This window comes from Rhinopithecus roxellana, chromosome 20 (genome assembly GCF_007565055.1).
Source record: "Rhinopithecus roxellana isolate Shanxi Qingling chromosome 20, ASM756505v1, whole genome shotgun sequence".
Lineage (NCBI taxonomy): Eukaryota > Metazoa > Chordata > Mammalia > Primates > Cercopithecidae > Rhinopithecus > Rhinopithecus roxellana.
The window spans coordinates 70,625,344-70,644,425 of NC_044568.1; the positions used below are offsets into that span (position 1 = coordinate 70,625,344).

The window sequence follows — 19,082 nt, forward strand, 5'->3', positions numbered from 1 at the left end:
GTCACCGAGTGGGGGCGCGGTTGGGGGCGGTTCCCTGCCAGTGCCCTCTAGCGTTGGCGCCCGAAACCCGGTTCCACTCCTGCCGGAAGCGGGCCCAGCCTGCTGCTTTTCGGGATGGGAACTTCAGCCTGCCACGTGAGGCTGTGGAGGGCCTTCTATAAGAGCGGACCTGTGGGCGGGAGAGAACGCAGAGAACGCTGTTAAAAGCCGGACCTTCCGGTGTAGCGGAGCTCTGGCGGGGCTTACTGGAATCGTGGCGGAAATCACTGCGAGCTCCTGCCGAGTTCCTGCCACCGGCCCGGGGCGATCTCCGGGCGGGTCTGAGGCGGCTGCCTGTGCCGCCCTTAAAGGCGGGGCTCACGCCCTGGCACAGCGACCCGGCAGCGTATCCAACAGGGTCCGATTCAACCTCAGCGGCCCCTACTTCCTCACCACTGGGCAGACGCTGTGCCGGGACCGAAATCCTTCCTGTACCGCTTGTGCCAGGCCAACCCGACCCGGACTCGGACAAGGTGAGGGCCGCGCGGGCCAGCCGAAAGGGTCTGGGCCGTCCGGGCCTGTGGCCGCCGCACACGCCCTGCTCTGCGCGGAGGAGAGCTCAGCGGGAGCGGCGACTCTCCTCCGGTTTCGAATCCGCGCTCCCTTGTCACCAGCTCGTCCCCAGCTTCCCCCGACCCCCTACCCTGGGAGCGGAGGGCGAGGATCGCGCGCTGGCGTCCACCGTTTTGAGGATACTGAGTCACTTCACCTTGGGGTGTCTCTACCTCACCGTCTTTGCTTTTCGGTGGAGGCGGCTCGGGGTCCCTTTGCTGTGATTCTACTTTTTTCTCTCAGTAGGTTCTTTTGCCCAGGGTGTGTGAACGCCTTCTCTTCTCTGTCCCAGGGTACTTGCTGGCTCTGGAAACAGAACCCTTGCGCTGGTCTGTCCTTTCACATTCTGGACGCTTGAATTAACGCTGGCGCGGGGGTTGACATGGGCGGCCCTTTTTTTCCCCGGTGACTTGCATTTAGAGAGTTGGCGCTCCATCCTCTCCATCCACAGCACGTATCACCCACGCAGCACCTCTTAGAAGATGCGTCCGTAGTGTGTAGTATGATTTTTCGAAGGGAATTTTGCTCATGTTAAGGGTTGCTTTAGGGTTGTCCAGGAAGAGCCAGGTAGGGAATCTTTCAGTCTGTTTTCTAATTAGCTTAGTTTTCTCACTGTCTTCGCCAAAAGACAGGAATTTCCAGGTTAGTTTGCAGCTTGTCTTTCATCAAGCGAAATGCTCATGCTGTTGGGCAGATGGTAATAGAAACCTTTTATTACCTTTATTAAGAGTTGTGGGCCGGGCGCGGTGGCTCAAGCCTGTAATCCCAGCACTTTGGGAGGCCGAGACGGGTGGATCACGAGGTCAGGAGATCGAGACCATCCTGGCGAACACAGTGAAACCCCGTCTCTACTAAAAAAATACAAAAAACTAGCCGGGCGAGGTGGCGGGCGCCTGTAGTCCCAGCTACTTGGGAGGCTGAGGCAGGAGAATGGCGTAAACCCGGGAGGCGGAGCTTGTAGTGTGCTGAGATCCGGCCACTGCACTCCAGCCTGGGAGACAGAGCGAGACTCCGTCTCAAAAAAAAAAAAAAAAAAAAGAGTTGTGAAGCCGAGGAAGAGTGTCTTGGGAGTTGTGCAGGATTGAAACTTTGAAAAAAAGCCTGTTTGAAGAAGTTGTTACCTGTTTATTCAAGGCAGTTGACAAGCCTTACACTAACTTTGCTGGGTCTGTCAGTTGAGCTTACATGATTGCACTTGGCTTTGTGCCGTGACAGCCAACATTTGCCATGCATGAGGCTTCCCAGAAAGGCTCGGATCCCTCTTCAAGTTTGAGAAGCCTGACTGAGACCATTCTCAGCATGGCATGACTATGATCAGGAAATGAGAATCTGGAGTTACTGCTAAGGCCGCCTTGCGGGTAGAAATGAGGGTTTGAGATGCCAACACTCCTGTCTCTCCCCACAACTTCCAACTGTTTCCATTGCTCATTTGACCAAGCCCCCTCCTCAGAGAATGGACTCCCAGGAAATGACAGTATAGGCTTTTGTTACCTGTGATTTTCCTTTTATAAGTGTGGGTGTATGTTTTACTGTTTGGTTTTTCTTTTTAAATAGGGCTTAGTGGTCACTCCCTTGCCTTTCTACTCAAGCATTCCTGTTTTGTATGTGAAATTAGATTTTAAATTACTCTTGTCCATTGGGTTCTTTGAGGCAATGTCTGTCTATTCAGCACTGGAGCACTTGATTCAGAGCTGACTAACTTTAGCACAGTTAAGGTGGTTCATCCCTTTCTTTTACAGTTAAGATTTTGTTAAAAATTATGGGCTGGGCTCGCTGGCTCACGCCTGTAATCTCAACAGTTTGGGAGGCCGAGGCAGGTGGATCTCGTTGGAAACCAGCCTGGCCAATATGGTGACGCCCTGTCTCTAGTCAAAATACAAAAAATGAGCTGGGCGTAGTGGCGCATGCCTGTAGTCCCAGCTACTCGGGAGGCTGAGGCAGAAGAATCGCTTGAACCCGGAAGGCAGAGGTTGCAGTGAGTCAAGATCACACCACTGCACTCCAGCTTGGACAATAGAGCAAGACTCCGTCTCAAAAAAAAAAAAAAGAAATGCTTTACTGTAGGAATCAATTCTTTGGGGGAGGGGTAACTAATCTTTCCGAATATATCTGTGTTATACTTGCTCTTTTCATCATCCTCCATTTAACCAGGTTTGATTTCCAAATGGTAAAATTGAAACTCAGAACATGAAGGTAAAGTAGCAGTACAGTCTCTGTCTCATAAAATAGCTGGAGTAGGGGCCAGGCATGGTGGCTCACACCTGTAATCCCAGCACTTTGGGAGGCTGAGGCGGGTGGATCACCGGAGGTCAGGAGTTTGAGACCAGCCTGGCCAACATGACGAAACCCTGCCTCTACTAAAAATACAAAAAAATTAGCTGGGAGTGGTGATGCGTGCCTGTAGTCCCAGCTACTCGGGAAGCTGAGGCAGGACTATCGCTTGAACTGAGAGGTGGAGGTTGCGCCACTGCACTCCACTATGGGTGATAGAGTGAGACTGTCTCAAAAAATAATAATTAAACAATAATTGTAGTGAAGAAGGTTAGTTTTAGTGACAGATAATTTGCCAGAAGTGTAGTGCTAATTCATATTAGTCCCAATACTAAAGTGTTTTTCGTCAAATGAGGAAATGTGTAAAATGCTTCATCTTAGTTTTTGTCTCCTGTGGCTCTGATGAAAGAATGTCCCAGGAGATTGCTCCTAATTAAATCCTGAGTGAGGAATCTGAGGAGGAGGGGAAGGGGTGTCAGGAGTGGGAGGCCATTAATTACACGATGGAAGACAAACAGGATGTTGCTTCACCTGCAAAGATCTCGAAGCTCTGACCTCAGAGTTGAGATTCATGAAAGAATATTCCTAGAGTTGGACTTAAGCATGGATATGGAGGAAGAATCCCTGCCCGGATTATTGGACTAGTGTGGAGTGAGCACCTGGGCTTGCAGAATGTGGGGGTCTGGAGAGGAGTTGGATGGCAAGATTTAAGGGGGAGGATTCCCAAGAAACCATAGAAGCTCTGGGTGCCTGAGAGGTTGGGAGAGCACCCTGCTAAAGCATCGTATCTGGTAGGGAGGGGAGCTCTTGACAGACGGGTTGTTAGGGAGGGTGGTGAAAGCCACACACATCAAGGGGCCGACCTGCTTGTCCTCTGGCCCCACATCTAAGCTTCTGGGCCATGACTGCCCCCAACCAAGTCCTCAGAACCCAGCTTGGGACCCACCACCCGCCATACTCCATGCTCCCAAGCCCTTACTCTGCTGTCCCAAGGGCCCATGGCTGCCACAAAGTTCTCTTTCTAGACAGCCTGGTGTGAATTCTCACTTCCTCCTGGGACTTCCCCCAGCAGGACTGTGGCTATGTTGTGCATTTCAGCATCTGCTCATCTGCTGCTCTGTCATGTTTCTCTTCCATGGTGTCTTTAAGGGCAGGCCAGGTGGAATGTGGCTTCCCAAAGACTCGATTCATTTGGGTTAGGTCTCTTGTACTGCACAATCCCTGGCCCGTAGGCGTTATTGAAAACAAAGTCGAGTTTGTTGTTTCCAGCTAAACCAGCCCCTGCCTGAGTGTGGAGATACTTCAGGAGTTAAAAGGAAACAGGAAACACTACTGCTTTATGGTTGGAAACCACTCAGAAAGAGGAGGATTTGGGGAGGCTTCGGTTCCTGCAGCTGAGGCGGCCCTGGAGAAAATGGCACGTGAACATTTGCCCTTTGAACAGGGCCAGTGTCCCGGCTTGAGGGTTGCACATGTGGTGGCATCAGATGGGTCTTTGAGGGGTGGGGCAGTCAGGGTGCCTCTAACAGTGTACTTGGTGTTGGCAAGACCTCAGGGGTGGAAAGTTATGAAAGGAATTGTTCAGACAGGGCTCAGTGATGTGGTGTGGGCTGGAGTACCGTCTTTGAAGCCGCTTGGCAAGAGAAGTGGGGATCACGTCGAGTGGGGATGGCAGATGATGCTCTGTGTAGCCAGCACTGGTGAGAGCTGCGGCAGCCTCAGTGTGAGGCCGTGAGTGGGTGTGTGCGACGCTGATGGACTTGGTTTCACACTTCAGTTGAGGATGTGGCTCTGAGCATGTTCTTTGACCACAAGTCGTCATCTATTCTGGAAGTGAGCGATGGTCCCCACGGTGCTGGGGCCTCCCGACTCCTTCCCCATTGCAGCAGATGCTGGTCCTCAGCAAACCTGTGCTCACCTCTTTTATCAGGTGCCTCATTTGAAGCCCTTTAGACCTTAGGCCATGAGTCAGTGCCATAAATTCCTGAGAAAAGGACTCGCCTCTGGTGATGAAATGGAACATTTCTGATGGGTTCAGTCCTAGCTAGGAAGAATAAAATAAAACACTTTTGAGCCTTTGTGAGAAGAGCTTGTTTCGGGGCACCTGACACGGGCCCGCGGTCTTTGGCCTTCTCGCCTGCAGACCTCAGCGGGTGGCTGGGAGGAAATGCTGTCGCCGCCTGGGCAGTTCCTCTTTCTGGCCCTGCAGGTGCAGCCTTCAGTGGCTGTTGTCCAGCAGGGCAGTGACTAGTCTTGGTGTAGTGGGAGTCAGAAAACTGGCCCACCCGCCTGTTTTTGCAAGTAAAGTTTTACAGGAATGCAGAGATGCCCGTTTGCTTACGGATTGTGTGTGGCCGTTTTTGCTCTGAAAGGTCAAGGTGGAGTGAGGTCTAAAGCCTCGCCAGGGCTGGTCCCCAGTCAGAGAAGAGAGCAGTGGCTGTGATGGGGGCACCTGCTGCCTGGTCTCTCCCCAGCCCTGTCGTTAGCCACCAGGCATCCCAAGGACTCCTTTTCAGACTCTCGTAGGCACTTTGGTTCTTTTAGCAGATCCCCCCTCCACACCCCAAGTCAGCAGTCCCCAGGCATGGTCTTTAAAGCCTGGGGAAGAACCTGCCTGCGTGGCACCATGGGAGGGGTCCTCGTAGCGAAGAGGCCAGTAAGCCGTCTCTCCCCCAGGATGTGCTTGTTCTCCGTGGGCGTCAACTGGGCAGCTCTCCCTGGACTGCAGAGCACCTAGAACATTCTGGCCTGGGGTTGGTGTGATGGAGCATCTTCCTTGGAGTTGGTGAGCCTGGGTTGGACTCCGCCCACCCCGGGCTTGCCTTGTGACTTGGGGTGATTTCGTGTCCCTGTGAGCTGTAGTTTCTTCCTCTGTAAAGTATGGGTGACGTCTTCTCCTGAAGATGACAAATGTGGTACCCCTGCCCCGTACCTGGTGCCAGGCCAGTGCAGTCAGGAGAGGCTGTGCCTGGCAATCTTCATTTCATGCTTACACTTGGTTTTTATTTTTAAATATTTATTTATGTATTTGAGATGGAGTCTTGCTCTGTTCCCCAGGCTGGGGTGATTTTGGCTCACGGCAACCGCTGCCTCCCAGGTTCAAGCAATTCTCCTGCCCCAGCCTCCCAAGTAGCTGGGATTATAGGCACGAGCCACCAGCCACCATGTCTGGCTGATTTTTGTATATTCAGTAGAGATGGGGTTTTGCCATGTTGGCCGGGCTGATCTCGAACTCCTGACCTCAGGTCATCTGCCCACCTCGGCCTCCCAAAGTGTTGAAATTACAGATGTGAGTGTACTTTGCTTTTAGAAAGAGTATGCCAAGAACGCTTTTCCCTTCCTGCAGCTGCACTTAATTTTTCTTTTTTTTTTTTTTTTTTTTGGAGATGGAGTCTCGCTCTGTCGCCCAGGCTGAAGTGCAGTGGTATGATCTCGGCTCACTGCAAGCTCCGCCTCCCGGGTTCATACCATTCTCCTATCTCAGCCTCCTGAGTAGCTGGGACTACAGGCACCTGCCACCACGCCCGGCTAATTTTTTTGTATTTTTTAGTAGAGACGGGGTTTCACCGTGTTAGCCAGGATGGTCTCGATTTCCTGACCTCATGATCCGCCTGCCTCAGCCTCCCAAAGTGCTGGGATTACAGGCGTGAGCCACTGCACACAGCCAGCCGCACTTAATTTCTGTTAATGTCCACTTCTGGCCATAGTCAGCCCTGTCAGCTTTTGGTGATGCGCCGGAGGCCCCTGAAGGCAGTGTGTGTGGCCAGGAATGCCTCTCCCCACCAGCGCCCCTGCTGCCACCCAGAGCTCTGGCTGACCCTAGCCGGACAGGCCCCCACAGGGTGTGTCTCCACCTCTGGGTGCTGGACCCTGTGCTGCGGGAAGGGCAGGGCTTCCTGGGCAGCCCCCGAGTTTTCTTGCAAGAAACCTGAGACCCCTGCTCCTGAGAGGGCTCCAGTTCCTGCCGAGCAGAGCAGGACCCTGCAGCGACCTCAGCTTGGCAAGACCCCCCGTGGTGCACCTGACGCATGTTTCTTCCCAGAGAAGCCGCTGGACCTCGTGTGAGGGGCCAGGTCGTGCGTCCACACGTCTGCTTCTCACTAAGCTTTGAGTCATGCGTGGGGCATGGACTTCCCAAATTCCAGTTTCTGTGCTGGGTGAGGCCCAGAAGCAATGGAAGGGAGAGGTGGTGGGGAGGCAGCAGGCCTGGCGACCAGGACGCAGGGGCCCCACCCTGCTCTCCGAATCTGGGTGCCTTGGACAAGCCTCCTTGCTCTCTGGCCTCGGTTTCCCCATTAGTAATTGGTGACATCAAAGGCCTCTCGTGGGCCAAAGATACGACACATCTGCATAAAACAAAACAGAAGAGAGAGTAGAGGTGAAGGTTTTGTGTGCGAGATTGGATAATTTCAGAGTAAAAACTAAGTATTTCTAATTAGGTTGGTTGCGGATGTTGGTGCACAGAAAATTCTATGCCTTCGTGTCTAGATTTCTGTGGGGCAATTTGGCAGAGTTGGCTCAGGGCACCTCCCCCTCTTGATTTCGTCCCCTCTGGTGGCACATGTCTCCGAGCGTCGGGAGTGACTGAGAGCCGCAGGGCTGCCCGAGCCTCTGTGTGGAGCTGCGGGAGCTGCGACAGGGGCGGGCGGCAGCAGGGTTATGTTCCATTTAGAATCTAACGTGAGAGCCTGGCAGTCTCCACCCTCATTCCTCACTGACGTGTTTTTTTTTTTTTTTTTTTTCTTTGAGACGGAGCCTCACTGTATCGCCCAGGCTGGAGTGCAGTGCACAATGTCGGCTCACTGCAGCAGGGCTCTCGGGTTCAAGCGATTCTCCTGCCTCAGCCTCTCTAGTAGCTGGGATTACAGGCACCCTCCACCATGCCCGGCTAATTTTTGTATTTTTAGTAGAGACAGGGTTTCGCCATGTTGGTCAGGCTGGTCTTGAACTCCTGACCTTAGATGATCTGCCTGCCTTGGCCTCCCAAAGTGCTGAGATTAGAGGCATGAGTCACCATTCCCAGCCCTTCACTGCCATTTTCAAGGCTGCTGGTTGCATTAGGGACCTGTCCCTCGGGGGCTGGTGTACCCCCATGTTGCCCCTGGTGCTTTGCTTGCTGGGCGATAGCATGGATGGTGGAGAGCTGCAGCCAGAGTCTGGTGAGATGAGCAGAGTGGCCAGGCTCGTTACCAGCCTTCTCTGAGCACTTCTCTCCTGAACAGACATCCGTCTGTGGTCGTCCTGTGGACTTCAGGAGTGGGCAAGCACTCAGCTCTGTCTGCGGGATCTTCCTCCATCTCCCGAGACTGTGTGCCCGCGGCTCGGCACTGCCTCCAGTGTGCTCCTCTCCAGGAGACAACCTTGGCTTCTGCTCTTGGTATGGCCAGGATCCCCCTTCTCCTCTGTAGTTTGGAAACCGCCCTGCCTGGCCTACGGCCTGGGGCTCTGGCTGAAGGCTGTGACCCCTGGAAATGAGTGGGTCAACCCAGCTGGCTGGGCCCACTCAATGCCAGCTTGGGCCCAGCCACAAGTGGGTCAGATGCCAGTTCAGCGAGGGGCGGGGAAGATGAGGATGACAACTTGCTAAGAAAACAGTCTAAATTACGGTTTTTGTTTTGAGATGGAGTTTTGTTCTTGTTGCCCAAGCTGGAGTACAATGGCACAATCTTGGCTCACAACAACCTCTGCTACCCAGGTTCAAGCGAGTCTCCTCCCTCAGCCTCCTGAGTAGCTGGGATTACAGGAACGCGCCACCACACACAGCTCATTTTTGTATTTTTAGTAGAGACTGTTTCACCATGTTGGCCAGGCCGGTCTCAAACTTCTGACATCGTGATCCACCCACCTTGGCCTCCCAAAGTACTGGGATTACAGATGTGAGCCACCAAGCCCAGCCAGTTAGGGCTCTTTTACCAAAAAAAACCCACCACGAACCTACATGAGAATTGCGCGCAGCCCGTGCTGGTTGCGTAAGCCATGGGACACACGGGAAAGCTAGGAAGAAGAGCACCCCCACGCCCCTGCAGCATCTCACCAGCTTCCTGGCTGCCTCTCCTCACCCATCTTAGAGACCGGGGCATCGTTCCTTCTTTGGGCAGGTGCCCCTGATGGCCCAGGTGCTGTTCTAAACATCCTTGAGGTGACCTTGCTGCCTTTGTCTCTGTGAGCCTAGGAGTATATCCTGAATATTTTGTTTTTATATTTCCCATGTTCCGTATTTTTGTTTCTGCATCAGGGTGGAGGATACTAAGCCACATCCCCGACACCAGCAGTGAGCTGCCCAGGTCCTTGTGCTTCAGCTGGGCACTGTCCGGGTCTGGGCTGCTGTCACGAGTAGACCCCGCACGCACTAGGCCGATCTGGAGCACATGGCTCACCCGAGCTCAGAGCACCAAGACCGTGCATGTGTATGGATGCGAGTCAGGCCTCAGCGAGACCTGAACCCTGGTGGGATTTGGGAGTCTTCATTTAAGACCCCAGCATTTCCTATAGATGTGGAAATCTCCCACTGAAAGCCTCAAAAGAGTGTGCTGGTGAGAGCAGCACCGAAACCATTGCCAGTTTGCCCAGAATACCCTGCTGGGTCCTCAGGCCTGTTCCTGTCCTGCTGTGCAGTTTTAACTCATGGCCGTCCCTGCCCCACCCTCCTTCCAGCCTTCGTCCTTCCAGTTGCAGGACTGGGGCTGCCTCGTGTGTCTGGGGGCACCCAGCATGCTTCCTTCTCCTCTTGCACCGGCCCAGGGGCCGAGAAGTGCATGGTGGGTTGTCCTGGCCTAGAGGTCACGGCTCAGTGCCCAGGTCCTGCCACAGGCTGGGTGCCCTGGCGCTCATGGTGGCCCTGAGCTACGTGAGCTGGTCTCCTTCACATTTTGCTCATAAAGAAACTGAGGCCTGGGGTGGCCTGGCCTTGAGCCTGCAGTCTGACCACTGAGGCCAGGCCTGGAGGCCTCCATGGCTGAGAGGGGGGCTTTCCGGGGTTGTCCTGGGCAGAGGCGAGCCTCCCCACACTATCTGATCTTTCCTGACCTCCCACCAGCAGTCTGTCGAGGGAGCACTGAGCCATGAATGATTCCTGAGCTGAGTGGTGTGCGGATGTCACGCGGCCACCATTCTCTCCGTATGGGGGTGGGGAGGGGAGGAACCCTGGACTCGGGTGGCAGCACTGGCCACCTTGCCAGACCTGGACCCCTTTGTGGGAAATGGGGGCCATTTTTTACCAGTTGGGCAGGACCACCCAGTGTCCTCTTCCCGGGAGCTGGCCTGTGGCCCTGGCCCTTGCTTGAGAGCTGTGGAGTCTGGAGGGTTGGGGAAAGGCAGGGACAAGCCCAGGAGGCAGGGCCTGTGGGGTGGGCAGCTCTGGCTTGAGTGTTCTTGGGGGGGGTGGAGGAGGAGGATGGGGTCAGGTCTGTGTGGAGTTGAGGTCAACTTAAGGAGGAGTAGGGGGGCCATTGAGGCTCCAGGTCCAGCACCCCCATGCCCGGAGCCCTAATTGATTTTATCTCAGCCGCAAAACTCAGTTTCGTTCCTCTGATCTAAGAGCAGGTTTTTACAGGTTTGCAGTGGTGGACTTTGGGGAAAATCTCTTGAAACCACTAGGTCTTAGCACCCAAATGGCAGAATTTGTCCATGGATGAAAATAGGGTCCTAGCACGGCCCTGTGCTTTGTGGTGGAGACACCTTCGGCCTCCCCGTATCGCCGAACTTGGCATTCCCGTGGCCAGCACCTGCCCAAGGCCCCACGGGAGCCCCTCTGGGGAGGGGGCTGCTCCTGCCCTGACTGGGGTGTGGGGTGGCTTCTCGCCGCTGCTTGGCCCTGGGCCATGTCCGGGAGGCGGCCCGGTGTTTCTGAACGAAGGTCTCAGCTCCCCGCCCTCCAGGGCACCCGCAGGCACCAGCCCCTGTGGGAGTGGCTCACAGGTGGGAGCAGGACTGGGGGAGGCAGGAGCTGCCCCAGCAGAGCCACATCGAAGGTCTGAGTCCGCGTGGAAGATGGGCCGTGCCGGCTTCGCAGTCCCCCCCGTCAGATGTGTAGCCGACAAGCAGGCCTGGGTCTGGATAAGGTGACAGAAACTGCCTCTTCTGTCTCCCCAACGGGGACTTGCCTGGGGCGCTTGGGCGCCCGTCCTGTGCTCACAGCCAGGCCACTGGGCCTCTTGTACTTGGTGGAAAGGGCTGCCAGGTGTGATGTGTGGGGCACCCCGGGCCTCAGAGGGTGTCTGCCCACATTGAGGTGACCGTGGTAGCAGCAGGGGCAGTGCCTCTCAGGGGCCCCCCCACCCAGGTGCGTGAGGACACCTTCCGAGGGGTCTGTTTGTAAACATCTCGGCCTCCGTGAGCACTGAGCCGGGGCGAGGGCTGTGTGTGGTGAGTGATGATCTCGGGGAAAGCCCCGGATGCTGTTGAGTGGAGGTCACTGTGGGCCTCCCTCGCTGCTGGCTCGGGGCCTGTTGGCAGCTGCGCCTGCTGTAAGGTGCCCTCTCCACCCCTGGCAGAGAGCCCGTCACCCTGACCCCCAGTCCTGGATGTCGGCCAGGGAGGACCTGGGCACAAGGAAGGCAGGCCCAGGCTGGTGGCCATCAGGGGTGTCCTTCAGAGGCTGAGCCCTAGGCCCCTGCCCTGCCCGCGAGGGCATCCCAGGGAGAGGGTCTGGGTGAGGTTTTCGTGTGTGTTTTCCTAGAGGTCTTGCAGTTGTGAGGACAGAGGTCCAGGGCACAGTGGCCTTACCTTGGAGTACATAGAGCCAGGCTGTCTCCATATGGAGAGACTTAAACTCACTTAGACCTGGGATGGTGGCTGGTCAGGGTTAGGCTGTAGGCGGCAGGACGTGGCCACACCGTCAGGGGTTTCCTGAGATGCCGCAGGCTCAGGTCTGTTGGGGAGAGGCCTGGGTCACCTGGTGCCTCTGAAGCCTCCTGATGTGACCGGGCCTTGGTGGACCTGCAGGAACTGTCGGCTTCTCACGGAGGACTCACCGTGCTCTGCTCTCTTTAGGATGAAACAGGTGCCTATTTAATCGACAGAGACCCCACCTATTTTGGGCCCGTGCTGAACTACCTGAGACATGGCAAGCTGGTGATTAACAAAGACCTCGCAGAGGAAGGTAAGCCGACTTTTGAGCACAGGTGCCTTAGCTTTGGGGGCAAGGGCCCAACGAAGGTGCCACGGGCTCCACTTAAGACACAGATGCCTGCAGCCTGGGCTCCCAGGGAGGAGCAGGCCCTGTACTGTGAAGCTGGGGCCCACGTTCTGGTGCTGAGGCCATGGGCAGGCACAGCTGCCGGACACGGAGGCCTGGGGACCCTGTGGCTGTGGGGTCCTCCCCGGCTGCAGCTCCTTGGAGGGCTCCCTCTGTGCAGGCTCCAGCTGGCGACACAAGGGGGCGAGGGGCTCCTCCCTGCTGTGACTGAGGTGGTCTGAGCAGGTGTGTGAGACATGCCCGGTGATGCCCATGGTGTGCCTCAGGGCCCTGGTTCCCTGGCCTGCTCTCCCTCAAGGACAGCCCAAGGGTAGTATCCCTGTGCCATCACCTGGACTGTACCTGCTGCTGCCAGCTGCCGTGTTCCATTCTGAGTGGTGGTGGTGCAGGGACAGCACCCACACGCGTTGGGCCCAGGCTGGCCTGCCTGTGTGTTGTAGTGCTGGCTTGGCTCAGAACAGCCCGAGGCCTTGCCATGAAGACTGAGGGTTTCTGGGCACCTGCGTGCGGGCGTGGCCCTGCTCCCCGGCGTCCGTGTCTGTGCATCGGTCTGTACTGGGCAGCGTCTCACTCCCTTTTTGCTCTGGGTCTCTGGGCCTCGGCATCTGCCTGCCTCCTCCGAGTTCACGCAGGGTGACGGGAGCTGTGGCCTAGCCCTGCCCCCGCTCTGAGGCTGTGACCCACGCTGCCCACTCCTGTCTCTTTGGCAGGCAGTGTCTTTCATGTGCGCGCTCTCTGGTCGCCTGGGCAGCCCCTTGTGTTCTGCCGTGGAGCCGTTTGAGTCCAGGCTTCACTTTATCTCAGTCTGCCCCTAGTGGGATTGGCTCGGAAATGGGCGCTAGACACAAACCGCCTGGACTCGCTGGCCTGCCTCTAACCCGCCCCCGATGCAGCCACTCATGCCCTCAGTGCTGGAGATGGGGGCTGTGCGGGACCCGTGCGGGGCCGGGAAGCCTGTGACTCTGAGGCTCTCGTCCCTATCCTGCGTGGCCCTGTGCTATGTAGGTGGCTGGGTGTTGTCCTGAGCTGCCATGTCCCATGTGTGGGTTCCTCTGGAGACCACCCATGAGGAAGCCCTGAGGCTGGACCTGTGGAATCTGCTCTTAAGGCTGTTAAGGGAGGTGTGCAGTCCCTAAATGCAGCACATTACAGATGGCAGTCTTTGGGAAGAGCTGGAAGTGACCCTCTCAGCCAGCCACAGTCTTCCCTTTGAATGGGGTAAAATGAGGTGCCAGGTGACTGAGACATGTGCACAAGGCTGCAGGCCTGAGCCCCACACAGCACCCAACCCAGTGGCGTGGCCGTGAGCAGGTTCCCAGCAGGAAGCATCGCCCTCCAGGCTTGGAGGAAAAATGCCAGCTCCAAACCCTAACATGCCAGAGCCTCGGCACAGACGTGCACTGAGCTGCGTGTAACTAGCACTCCGTAACTAGCGAGTCACCGGCAGTCACTCGAGGTTGCCCAGGGTGACGTGTGCAGGTGTTTAGTCCACACATCGGCCGCCTTGCCACAGCCCCTCTGCCCGTAATTCCAGGCGCCCAGCTGGGCTGATGTGTCCTCAGAAAGCCTGTTAGGACGGGGCTTGAGCAACTCCTGCTGGGCCACGCCATGGGTCCTCATGTAAAATCTACAAACAGGGAAACGCTAGCTCTTAGGTGGCAACCACACGCACTTTGAAAGCCGGGTACGTCGCGCCCGCACCTGTGGGAGGGACTGCCCTCTGCATCGCAGGATGCTGAGCAGCTCATCCTCTCCTCCCCTGCTGGGTGCCAGCCCGACCCCTGCCCCAGCTGTGACAACTAAAACTGTCCAGACAGGGCCAAGTGTTCCCAGGGGAGCAGAATCACTCCAGTTGGGAACTCTGACCTAAAGCAGTCTCTGGCCATGCTAAGAACTCAGTATCCGGCCGGCCGCCATGTCTCACGCCTGTAATCCCAGCACTTTGGGAAGCCGAGACGGGAGGATCGCCTCAGCCCAGGAGTTCAAGACGAGACTGGGCAACACAGCAAGAACCCATCTCTATTTGAAAGAATAACTGAGGCCGGGCGCGGCAGCTCAAGCCTGTAATCTCAGCACTTTGGGAGGCCGAGACGGGCGGATCACGAGGTCAGGAGATCGAGACCATCCTGGCTAACATGGTGAAACCCCATCTCTACTAAAAAATACAAAAAACTAGCCGGGCGAGGTGGCAGGCGGCTGTAGTCCCAGCTTACTCGGGAGGCTGAGGCAGGAGGATCGCTTCAACCCGGGAGGCGGAGGTTGCAGCGAGCCGAGATGATGCCGCTGCACTCCAGCCTGGAGACAGAGCGAGACTCCGTCTCAAAAAACAAAAAACAAACGATTAAATCTGCAACCAGAAAGCATCAGCAAACCCAGGAAGCTTAGAATACAACATTAACGTATCACGTGTGTGTATGTCACGAAAAACATGCTTTGAAATGTGAAGTGCTGATTTCTTTCAAAGTATGCTTAGCTACTTAAAGGCCACCAAATTCACTCTCTCAAATATTAATTTCTATGTTAAAGAAAAGGGAAGTACGGCTTAGATGAAAGTGGTTTTTACCTCTTACAGGCGGACTTCTCCGTGAGCAGCTCTGGAGAAACGTACTGCGCTGTTCCCACGAATGAGTTGGCCCTGGCTGCAGAGGAGAGAGAAGGTCACACTCGGACTCACGATCTGTGACAATCAAGGGCTGCGTGGTGGGTGTCGCACATGGCCGACCATGCATCCCCAGGAGCCAGACTTGTCCAGGCCACACCGGGGCTGGCTCGCGGCTCACCTGCTCAAAGACGCCTGCCTGACACCTGGACACTGGCACCCTCCACCCTGGCGCTCCCACCCGACACGCGCCTGGAGAGCGAGCTGCACACCAATGTCCAGCGCATTCTGCCGGTGGCACCCGCTCAACGGAAGGCATGAGGACACGGTCCTGGCTGGCTCACTGCAGGACTTGGGGTATCCAAACGTGCCCAGGCACACAACAAACAGTGGCAGGCCAGAAACAACCTCCTTTCCATCACAAACAGCTTGGGAGCTGAGGCGCTACAAAGGGAACAAGACTCGGGCCTCCAGCCCAAGGGCCTTCCTCTACAGAGGAGCTGTGACAGAGCAGAGCCACAGCACGAGCTGGCCCGGGACCACCACACAGCTGCTGTCCACACCGGCCCTGCCCGTGGCCGGTTCTGAGTTGTCCCTTCCACCTGCCCTCCTCCGGCCAGGCTGAGAGAACCTCACAGCCTCTGCTGCGGGGACCCGTTCCCTTCAGTGAATGACTTTTTTGCGGACTTCATGACTGCCCAGGTGCGGGGGCTCACGCCTGCAGTCCCACTGCTTTGGGAGGCCAAGGCAGGAGGACTGCTCGAGGCCAGGAGTTTGAGACCAGCCTGAACAACATAGTGAGACTCCGTGTCTAGAAGGAATTTCAAGAATTAGCCAGGCATGGTGGTGCACCTCTAGTCTCAGCTACTTGGGAGGCTGAGAAAGGAGGATCGCTTGAGCCCAGGAAGCTGAGGGTGCGGTCAGCCACAATTGCGCCACTGTACTCTAGCCTAGGCAATAGAGCCAGACCCTGTCTCAAAAAATAAACAAAAAACAAAGACTCCATGGCTGCATGTGCATCCTGCCAGGACCCTCAGTGATCCTGCCAAGAACACCAAGGACATCCGCAAACACGCACCCGCCCCCGCCGGCCTAGAGGAAAGCAAACCAAACCAAGAGCCAAAAACAAACGAAGCCATTCAGCCCTGCAATGAATCAAAGAAATGCAAATTAGAACACGACAGCCTATCACATTGGCAAAGGGGAAAAAGAATAAAAATACATAGCGCTGGCAGGGATCTGAGGGGACAGACGCAGCGCCACGGGTGGGGCTGTAAAATGGCATCGCTTCTGGGGGCAATTTTCCCATGAGCATCAGAAGTCACAAAGATGTTTGCCTCCCTGACCCTGCAGTTCCCTCTCCATGCCAGATCTGTCCTTCAGGGTCCGGTGTGGCACGGTGACGAGGGCTGCGTCTGCTGGCGGGACGGGACGCCACCCGCTCCACCTTACCTATTCAGTGTTTCTGTTCTTTACTATCATCGAGCGTTGCTTTTGTGACTTGTATTTTTTTAAATGCCATTATTAAAAAGTCTAAAAATGTGTCTTTCTCCTATGGAGAGATGTATACAATGCATAATTAAATGATTGAGGTTGTCGTGCAGCACACAGAGCCCTATGTGTTTTTAAACAGCAACGCTGTGCACAGAGCAAGTCTGTGCACCAACACTCGCCCCATCTCTCAGACGAGCGCTACATAGTGAGCTGCCGCGCTGGTAGGGCCCTCGTTGCTGCTACCGCTGCTGCTGTTCTCAGCTTCCTGCAACCGGACTCTGGGCTCGGATCTCCCGGAATCACTCCCTGCCCTCTCCACCCTCAGCTCCTCCTAGCTCCCCAAGGGTCTTCCCACCTCTCTTCTTTCCTTAGGGCTTGCCCACCCTCACCCTGCCACACCTTCCTAAAGGTGGGACTCCCAGCCTCTGGGCATATGCAAAGTCACCCCCTTGGAAAAGGACATCTGTCCTTAGTTAATCTAGAGACAAACAGCGCCGCTCGAGTGTGGAGAAGATGGCTACCCTTGGAATAATGTTCCAAATGCATAAAATACACAGGACTATAGGAGAAAGCAATTGTAATTCAATACACGTATCAAATTACTGGAGTGATGGATCTGTGATGTAGTAATATGTGACCGGCATGACACAGCAGCGGGTCACGCCGCAGTAAGCCGGCAGCGGTGCTCGGCACAAGTGGCATGGCGTCACTACCGTGACGTGACCCCTGCAGCATGACATGAGAATACCTGTGACTTCTGATGACAGACATTTGTTGCTGATGTTCATAATGAAAGGAAATGGTACGCTTTGCTGACAGGTTAGTGAAAATTAGGAATTTCCTCCTATCCAGCCTCACAGATCCCCTGACTTCTATCTGTGACATCTGAGCTGAGAGCCCCAGACAGAGCGTAAGGAAACCTCAGAGACCACCTAGTTACTTCTCCCGGGAGGCTCAGAGACTGGCCAAAGCTCACGCCTCTCCAGCTGCTGGAAACTCAGGCCCAGAGACCTGCACTGGCCGCTGCTGCCCCCGCATGCCACGGGACTACCGACAGTGAGGTCTCGGCTGGGTTGTTGTCTCCACCCTCATCAAAGAAACTCCATGGACCACCCATAGTCCCCCAGATCTGCCAGTCATACTTGGAGGGGGCACTGGGGAGGGAAGACCTGAAGAAGTGATCCTGAGCCCACGAGACACCCACACTCTCTTCAAAGCCAAGGGTGCCGGCTGCCATCTTGTCCATAAACCCACAAAGAAGCACAGAAGAACGCTCCACAAAATGTGACTACCTTTTGGACGAAACACCAGCAAACCAAATGCGGCAGCATCTGAAAAGGACTAGGCACCATGTCCGAGAGGATGTATGACACAGTGTAAGGTTGGTTCAAAATACAAAAAGCAATGCACTGCATCTCATTAGAATAAAGCACTAAGGAAAACACAGGACCATCTCGATAGATGCAGAAAATGCAGTTAACAAAAACTCCCCACCTCTACAGGACAAAAATACGGAACAGCCGAGGCACAGAAGGGAGGGCCCAGAGTCTGACAGAGGGCACGCACGGCCTAAGGCCAACATCGTGCTCGATGGCCAAACACTGCACGCTCTCCCTAAGACCAGGGCGCCCTGTTCAGCACGTCCAGCCAACACCGCACTAGAGGACTCAGCCAGGGCAGTTAGGGAAGAAGAGAAAAGGCAGCCAGGTTGAAAGGGAAGAAGTAAAACTAGCTCGAACCACAGATGACAGGATCCTGTATGCACAAAGTCCTGGGGACTCCACTGAGAAGCTATGACAACTAAAGAGAGCTCAGCAGGGTGCAGGGCAGGAAAAAGCAACTGCATTTCCACACAATTTCCAGGAGCAATCCAAAAATAAAATTCACAATCCCAGCACTCTGGGAGGCCGAGGCAGGCGGATCACCTGCGGTCAGGAGTTCAAGACTATCTTATCCATAAACGTGGTGAAACCCCGTTTCTACTAAAAACACAAAAACGTAGCTGGTCATGGTGGTGTGCGCCTGTAATCCCAGCTACTTGGGAGGCTGAGGCAGGAGAATCGCTTGAATCTGGGAGGCAGACGTTGTGGTGAGCTGAGATCGTGCCACTGCACTCCAGCCTGGGCAACAAGAGCGAAACTCTGTCTCAAAAAAAAAAAAAAGGAAAGAAAAGAAAAGAGAAAAAGAAGGCCAGGCGCGGTGGCTCACGCCTGTAATCCCGGCACTCTGGAAGGCCGAGGAGGGCGGATCACAAGGTCAGGAGATCGAGACCATCCTGGCTAACGTGGTGAAAGCCCGTCTCTACTAAAAATACAAAAAAATTAGCCGGGTGTCGTAGCGGGCACCTGTAGTCCCAGCTACTCAGGAGGCTGAGGCAGGAGAATGGCATGAACCCGGGAGGCGGAGCTCGCAGTGAGGCGAGATTGCATCACTGCATTCCAGCCTCGGCGAGAGAGCGCGACTCCATCTCACCAAAAAAGAAAAAAAGGAAAGAAAATTCAGAACTCTATTGTTTTTTTCTTCCCGGAGACAAAGTCTCACTCTGTTGCCCAGGCTGGAGTGCAGTGGTGTGATGTCAGCTTACTGCAACCTCCGCCTCCCAGGTTCAAGCGATCCTCCAGCCTCAACTGGTCTCCAACTCCTGACCTCAGGTAATCCACCCACCCTGGCCTCCCAAAGTGCTGGGATTACAGGTGTGAGCCACCATGCCCAGCCAATAACTCTATTTAGAGTAACATTAAAAATAAATAAGAATAAATGTAACAAAAGAAGCATAAAGCTCATACTCTGAAAACTACAAAGTGCCTTTGAAAGACAGATCTAAATAAACAGAAAGCCATCCCACGTTGATGGCTCAGAAGACTTAACATGGATTAACAATGGTAACGCCTTGTAAGCTCATCTCCAGACTCAATGCCATCCCTTCTCAGA

General features: G+C 55.2%; 1 protein-coding gene and 1 long non-coding RNA gene across 2 annotated transcripts in view; one reads left to right on the forward strand and one right to left on the reverse strand.

The window, feature by feature from the left end:
* The first annotated feature begins 20 nt into the window (after nt 1-20).
* LOC115895210 lies at nt 21-16,492 on the forward strand. The gene is made up of 3 exons (XR_004055388.1): nt 21-512; nt 11,854-11,962; nt 14,631-16,492. It is a non-coding gene; the product is annotated as an uncharacterized LOC115895210 (long non-coding RNA).
* The window catches only part of LOC104661825 (3-phosphoinositide-dependent protein kinase 1), a 36,551-nt gene continuing 29,317 nt past the window's right edge, over nt 11,849-19,082 (reverse strand). The window contains 2 exon segments of the mRNA XM_030924694.1: nt 11,849-13,685; nt 14,622-14,697. Of these exon segments, the coding sequence (XP_030780554.1) occupies nt 13,496-13,685; nt 14,622-14,697 (266 nt within the window). The 3' untranslated portion in view covers nt 11,849-13,495.